The sequence below is a fragment of the Gavialis gangeticus genome, unplaced genomic scaffold, assembly GCF_001723915.1.
Source record: "Gavialis gangeticus isolate Ggan-Ray unplaced genomic scaffold, GavGan_comp1, whole genome shotgun sequence".
Taxonomy (NCBI): Eukaryota; Metazoa; Chordata; order Crocodylia; family Gavialidae; genus Gavialis; species Gavialis gangeticus.
This window is the reverse complement of record NW_017728997.1, coordinates 25,434,639-25,442,551: the sequence shown is the minus strand read 5'-3', so window position 1 is coordinate 25,442,551 and position 7,913 is coordinate 25,434,639. Positions and strand designations below refer to the sequence as shown.

Sequence of the window (7,913 nt, the reverse complement as noted above, 5' to 3'; positions counted from 1 at the left end):
GCCCACCTCATGTGGAAACAGCGGAGGGATATGAATACCCAGCTGTGTTCCTGAGGTGGGATCTCTGCACCCGCCACAGTTGGCATCCCATCCTTTTTCTGTAAATGACCCAGAAATGGGGCAAATGGTCAGCTTTGGAGTAAACCAGAAAATCCTTGACTATGGTCTCTTCTCCCTATTTCTTCCTCTCCCCCCAGTACCTTCAAGTTCAGAAATACTGTATATGGTGGTTTGCAGTAGTTGCCACTTTTTGAACATGCATCCATAACCTTGACTTGCTAATGTAACTCTTACGCTGAAAAGTAACTCCATATGAAGTAGCTTTCATGGGTTCAGGGGCTCTTCAAACTGACTTTTTTCCCCTCTTTTTTTGGAATAAGAAATCACAGCTACAATTTAGACAGATACTCTTGTATCCTGTCATTTAAGTGTATCCTTCCCAACCCTTTTCTCCACCCCAATCCACTCAGACCTCACCAAAAATTGAGCAATGTTTTGGAATAGACTCCCAATAGGGAGGAGGAGGTGGAGGAGTATAAGAGTTTAAGTTAGTTAAGATGGACTTGACAAGAGCCTGAACTAGAAAGGATGATGTAGTTTGCAATAGGAAGATTCTGGACTAGATGACGCATCTGGGAGCAACACCCCATGCATTTTTGGAGGGGTTTTCAAGCCCAGGCTAGTTTGTAGCCTGCTGCTCAGCTAGTAATCTAGGTTTTGATTATGCTTTGGCTGGGAACAGTCCTCTTCATTGAGGAAACAGGCCAAATGAGCATAGCTGCTAGTCCTTCATCAAGAATTCTTGCTCTTCTTTGTGTCACTCACTCTCTGCTGGAAGGACAAGATCTTCCGTGCTTGTCTGGGGAAGAATCCCAGCGTGTCAGGGCTTAAAAACCCAGAGTGATACCCCAGACATGTAGACAACGCAGAAGCTGTGCACTGTTGAGGTCCATGTTCACCCCACTGTAGGCGTATGTAAGGTGCACCCCTTAGTGACGAAATGCTGTTGGAAGAAGTCACAGCTACCTTTTTCTAAGGCTCAAGGAAGCCTGCCCTATTTTCCCATTCAGATGGGCTGCAAGCATACCTGTTGCTGGGTCTGATCTCATTAAAGTAATCCCTGAAACTGGGAACTAATACTGCTACTTCTGCTTTGTTCTTATCAAGGGCTGCTGCTGAGGCACACCTAGCATGGGGGGGAGGGGTGTGTGGGGGGTGGCATTGCAGGAAATGAATTAGACCTCCAAGCCACAGGGTAGATTGATTTAAATCATGTTGTTTTAAATCGGCAAGGCAAAAGCCTGATTTTAAGTAACTGTTTTTTTGTTTTTTTTTAAATCAACTTTCCCATTTTTTTTTCTTTTTTTAAGAAAGATGGATTTGCATTGGTTGATTATAATAAAACAAGTTGATTTACAACTAAATACAGTTTTTATAATATATTTGGTACATATGGTTCCTAGGTACCCCAGCTACGTGTGTGTGTGTGTGTGTGTGTGTCCCATTATAGCTTTTAAATATAGCTTAACATATCTGGATATAGCATAATAAAATATAGTATTTGTTTATAAAAATGAAATGCGTATTTCTTATTCACTAGATGATTCAACCTTTTTTTCTCTTTTTCCTGTGCTGTCTTCAGCTTAGTGTTGGTCCTTCCTGTTGCATGCACTGTTCCTTTTACTCTGCTCCCTCTCCCTCTACACAAACTAACAGACAGACCCTCCCTTCCAACAATCCACGATTTCTTCTATTATAACTCATTGGCCTGCTGTGCTGCAGTGCTTTAGTTACCTTCAAGTGCTCTGTTTCTCTTGTTTTGCCTCTTTGTACATATGCAAAGGAACCCAAAAAGGCCATTTAACTAAAGTATCCACAACTGCCCAGAAGCAGGGGTTGGTAATTACTGAACAGATAGTTGTTTTCTATGAGCTGGAAGATAAGCTTCCATAAATATTCGCAGGTTGAGAGCTGAGTGAGTCGGCTCCGGTATAGAGACCAAACTCTGATTTTTATTACCATCTGGGTGGGCTCTGGATGATCCCAATCGGCAGACATCACGTGTACTCTTTAGTCAGAAGCCAGGTTCCAACACCTGTGATGACTTTGATCCTTTGCATCCAGTAGTCTAGACCCTGCATCCCTTGCAGGGTCAAACCCCTACTACCTTAAAAATATGGCATAGAGTTTCAAGTTTGACTTCAAAAGTTAGATGTTTTCCCCACCTCGCTGTTGTGTAGAAGAAAATCAGCCTTTAATGCCAGGGTTTTCAGTACAGGCTCATTGACTCAATGTATTTAAATTATTTTAATAGTTTGTACTGAGCTTATACCCTGGCCTATGGTGTATTAAATAGCTTAAATTGAAATTTAATTTTTTTAAATGGAAAAACATAATTATAAATTCAAAATATAAAGAAGTACAATTTTAATTTTAAAAAAATCTAACTTTACATCTTAAATCCAACTTTTTTTATCATATACTTTTATCCACCCTGCTAAACTAAGATTTAATTGGTTGCTGTGCTATGATCCCTCCAAATGTTGACTTGCATTTGTGTGCCATAAAAACAACGTAGAAGGGTGTTTCGTGCACTGACAGTGGCAGAAATGACACCTTGTTTTAACCTAGCCAGTATTTTGATAGTCACTGGCATATCCTGGGAATACAAACCAGGGAGATGAAATTAAGCTGTAAGTAACTACTTATTTAACCCACAACCACAGTTTAAAGTAGTATACGTGTATATGGCTTTAATAATGACAGGCTAAGAGCAGCATGCCAAAATAAAACTCAGGCATACTGGATGTGAGGTCCTTTGGACCATAGGCAGTGGCTTACTTTTAGTTTGCAAAGCCTTGGAGGGTTCCTTGGAGCTCCCAGTCTAGCCTTAGATCTGCGAAGCTTTTATTTAATTTAAAGTAGTTATACAGCTTTTTCCCTTGGGCTTCTTAGTAAAGCTTCATTTGGGGAAGTCTGCTGTAACTGGGTATGGGGAAAGTTCTTTCTTCTCTGGTAAGTTTTCAGATTTAAGTGAAACTTTTTAACAGTTGGAGTTCTATATGGGACTGTGTGTTTTAGTTTATGTGAAGTTTATCTTGGAACATCTAACTTTAAATTTCTTGAGCCTGGGTAAGCCTTATTTCTCTCAAATTAGTGTAGTGGTCCTAGTGTGACCTATTACAAGTATTCACATACACTGGTACTTTGCAATTGTTTCTCTTTCTCCCTCCACACTTGAGCAAGGTATGTAAAATGTCTTGCAGAATTTTTAAGAGTAATGGTCAAACTCTTATCACTCAAAGGCAAAACACCATTCAAGGTCTTAATGTTACAATGCCGTTGTCTGTGCAGCATGTACTACTCCATTGTGAAATTCTGTAAATATTAACTACCTCTTTTGTGTATTGACTCCAAAAGAACATTCTTGTACAGGGCTCATCGTCTGCAGTCAGCAGCTTTTTCAGCTTTGCCCATCTCGGAAATGGGAGAGCCAAAATTTAAGCCTCATTATTATGAGAGTAACATGTTGTCTTTTATCTAGATAAAATGGATCATAGTGAAAGAGGACATGCCTAGCAGATGCTGGGCAAGGAGAAGCGAACTGAAAACACTTTAGTTGCAAAATGTCCTGGGATTATTTTTAAGATGAGTGTGTTCTGAGGGACTTGTCTGACATTTTAAGGTCATCTAATGAAGATGCTAACAGCAACATGACTGAGGCAAAACTACTTGACCTTTTTATTTTATTTTTTTAAAGCTCCCATATCTGATCACCTAGGTGGATAGCAGCACAGTGGTCTCTCGAACACTGCCACCTCCCAGCTGAAAATAAGCATCTGTGTTTTGTTTTATTTCCTTTCCTTTCTACTGTAGACTTTTCTGGATTTTAGGAGTTTTTCCAGTTATGAGACTGGCACATGCAGAAGGAGAGCTGTCACTTAGATGGATGCATTCTTTACACACTTGTGCCTCAGCCAAAAAGCTAAAACATTTATCTGCCAAAGATGCTGTTGCATGGCAGTTGCAGTTGCTTAAAGGTAGTCAACTAGGGGACAGATGGACATAACATTTGAAGCATTTCCAATGTAGCTGTATTTTGAAACCCTTCAGCTGTAGGCAGATGCACAGCTCCTTGCTGCATGAAGCAGCGTGTCCTCCAGCGAAGGGGTACCAGGGGCTGCTGGAGCTGAAGCTCCATGCGCCACTTCAGCTGCTGCCACAGGGCAGGGGGAGTGGAGCAGACTTGGTTGAGCAGCCTCCAGTGCTCTCCGCCTCCTTGTTCTGGGTCTTCTGGCTCCGAGAGTGGAAGCAAAGCCCATAGGGTGCTTGCTCATGGTCTGTCTTGCTCTCCCCTCCTCCCTCCCATGGTTCAAAAATACTACATCTGTCCATGGTCCTCATCTCCCTGACACTTCCTCTAACCAAAGTGTACTGCAAAGGCATTCACTGTATCCAACTGAAGAGGTCACTAGTTTGGGTTGCAGTATGTCACCCTTCATGCATTGTATCGCAGATGTCACCAACTTACTTCCTTAAATGAATGACTCCATATGAGTGGTCTCTGGCTCTTGGTACAGGGTAATCCCACAGCATGGCTGATGGGCAAAAGTGAGGACTTATCTTCTGTCATCATGATTGGAAACACTAGCCATTTTAAAATGGGAATGCCTGGTCCTGCAAGTAAGTCCTGGTTTCAAAAGGTGCCTGAGGTTTTTCATTCTTAACTTCCCTATGTGAAAGCAAACAGGTCTGGAGGAAGAGGCAGGGGAACAAAACTTAAACTGCCTTTCAAAACTCAATTGCATAATGTGTGTGTGGTTTTTTTTTCCTTTTTCTTCCTCCCCACAACCTGCTACTCTAGTTAATGCTCAATACCTTTCCTTCCTTACCCTCACCATCTTGGCTGAGCCCAATTTCAGATATTGGACCTACTGATTTAGTAGTGCTGGCCATCTGTAAGACTTCCTGAATGACCTTGTGAACTCGTCTAAACTGTTGCTGTTCTGTCTTAGAAACCCCCTTGTGACTGCTCCGTGCTTGCCGCAGTGGCCGAGAGCCCGACATACTTGCGTAGTTGCACTCTCCATAGGCCTTGTGGATGCAGGTGACTGCACAGCCTGTCCCCAGCTATACCAAGTACAGCAGAGAGTGCTCCAGGACCCTGCTCTGGTTTCTTCCTGGTTATGGTCTGGGCTTAGAGTAGTGCCTTTGAATTTGGTCCTGGATATAAAACCCAGTGCCAGGTGTTCTTTTGCCTTTGCTGGTCCCTTGTACATAATAGCAGGCTAAGCTACTTTGCAGTTAGCTTGGTGGGAAGAGGAAAGGGAAGTACTATTTGTATGGAGAGTAGCAAACTGTTGCTTTAGGTCTCCCCTGGCACGTCCTCCACTTGCTTCTCAGACACTTCCATTGTGAAATCTGTCATTACGTCTCATTTAAGGCTTGTTTGATAAACGCAAATACTTCTTGAAGGCAGACAGATGGAAGCTGTGTGCAAAAGATTGCAGTGATAATCATCCTTGCTTTGGGAGTATAACTGACACCTTGGGCAGGGAGCAGTCTCCATTCTGCAGCGCTGTTAACAGAAGCTACCCTGCAGGGCAGGGCATCCCTTTCCTCCCCCTCCACCAGTGAAGTGCTTGCACATAAATTGTTAATGCACTTAAACAAGGTTTCAAGAGACACTAAATGAAGCTGAGGGGCTGCGTGCTTTAAAGTGAGGAAAAACATTCTGAAGTGATGCATAATAGCTCTGTAGTACTCATGAATTGCAGGGTTATCTATTTATGTGAGATCTCTGACTACATCAAAGTGTGTTGTAAGCCTTCTACAAAATGACCCTATAGAGCAGTGTTTCTCAACCCATGGTATGCATACCCCTAGGAGCATGCAAGATATGGGCAGGGGGTACGTGGCTGCCATGTTTTGAGTTTAGCCTGCCTCCCCGCTTGGCGGGTTGGAGGCGTCTTTGCCTGTTTGGGCCAGAAGTTCTGGCCGCTGCCCCTCCCGCTGTGTCCGGTGCACTGGGGCTTTCGCTCCCCAGCGTCAGTGTGCCAAGGGACAGGGAGGGGGGCCCTGTGCAGGCTGCTTTGCCCCAGGCTGTGGTCTGTGATGAAGAAGTGGGACTCTGCTTGTGGCGGAGAAACCAGAAGTGCTACGGTGGGACTTCTGGTTTTGCTTTTGCTGTGTCAGTCGGCAGGTGGTACGTAAGGTACCAAAGGCTATAGAACCATGGCTATAGAGGGCTTTCTGGAATTGTTTTCTGAATTGCTAGGTCTTAGACCAGGGGTGGGCAAAATATGGCCTGTGGGCCAGATCCAGCCCACAACAGGTCCATTGGTTGCGCCCAGCCCAGGCCATGGCATGTGTGCCAGACTTGCTTCTCAGCTGCTGCAACTGCTGAACCCAGCCCCACTGCCCAGGTACCCCAGCAAGTCCACCCCACGCTTGCTGCCATGAGTGAGACAGATGCAGACAGGTGGGGCCAAGATCATGGGGCAGTGACAGTGTAGGACTGGGGTGGGCCAGAGCTGCGTTCCATTGCCCACATGGGCCAGCGATGGACACCATGGGCAGGGGTGTGCAGGGAGTGGATCACAGCTCGGCCCCAGCCCCATGCTGTCATAGCCCCTCAATCCCAGCCTGGCTGAGTGGGGAGGTGAGCTGCTTAAGGAGTTTTGATGAGTTGTTGCGCAAGTGGAGGGGGGGCTGCAGCAGCTCACCAAAATTCCTTGTGGCCTGCGGACCCAAATAATTTCCCACCCATATCTTAGTCACTGGATCAGATGAGAAACTGAGTTACATGAATGAGCCTGAAAGATCCTAGGCCTGGCTTGTAGCATCTGAAGTGGTGCACTAGACTTATCTCTTTAGTTGACTGTTTAGATTGAGGACTGACCAGTTTTATGCTTCTGTCTTGCAGATAGCAAAGCCATTGTGGATGGGAACTTAAAGTTGATCCTTGGCCTAATATGGACCCTCATCCTCCATTATTCTATCTCCATGCCTGTATGGGAAGATGAAGGTGACGATGATGCCAAGAAACAGACCCCTAAACAGCGATTGCTGGGATGGATCCAGAACAAGATTCCATACTTGCCCATCACAAACTTCAATCAAAACTGGCAGGACGGCAAAGCACTGGGTGCCCTTGTTGACAGTTGTGCTCCAGGTAAGGCTTCTGTTTGTCTCCTTGTTCTTCTGTTTCCTATAGTGGTTTTTGAGGTTTGTCTTTAGCACTGCAAGGTCAGTTGTATCAAAACTTTAGGTGAGACTAGTTTATGAAAGGGCAGCAGAGTTCAAGCCAGTAGCTGTAGATCAGGGGTGGGCAAAATGTGGCCCGCGGGCCAGATGTAGCCTGCCAGGCCATTCTATCTGGCCTGCGGGGCCCCTAAAAAAAATTGAGAAAACTAATGTTTATCTGCCCCTGGCTGCCTGTCATGCGGCCCTCAATGGCTTGCCAAAACTCAGTAAGCAGCCCTCCGCCTGAAATAATTGCCCACCCCTGCTGTAGATAGAGGGAAGCTATAAATGACATAGCAAAAAGTTTTTTAAAAAAAAAGTCAGTTTTAAAAACTCAACTGATAGCGTAAGCTGTCCACTGGAGGTGCCATCTCTGCTGGTCTTTTAACTTCTGGTGCTAGTAGGTGGCTGTGTAGGAGGGCTTCTGAGAGAGGGGCTGCACAGATTGCAATCACAGGTTATATACCCAAACCTCTTCTGCACTAAACATTCAGTGACTCTGCCTGCATCATGCAGAGTAAATTATGTAATGTGATTTCAGGGGCTGGGGTAAAGTTCCCTATGCTGTGCAATATTTGTCTCGCTGATGTAACTACTTTGTGCTAACCTAATGAAATTTTGTGTGGGCCTCACTGGTATTAAAAAAAAAAAAAAAAAAAAAAAAAAAA

The 7,913-nt window shown here is 44.5% G+C and overlaps 1 protein-coding gene across 4 annotated transcripts in view; it reads left to right on the top strand.

Moving 5' to 3' along the window:
* The window catches only part of FLNB (filamin B), a 137,174-nt gene that overhangs the window by 36,438 nt on the left and 92,823 nt on the right, over positions 1 to 7,913 (top strand). For all 4 annotated transcript variants that reach the window (XM_019504971.1, XM_019504970.1, XM_019504969.1 and 1 more), the window contains exon 2: positions 6,926 to 7,174. In XM_019504971.1, the coding sequence (XP_019360516.1) occupies positions 6,926 to 7,174 (249 nt within the window). The remainder of the gene's footprint in view (positions 1 to 6,925; positions 7,175 to 7,913) is intronic.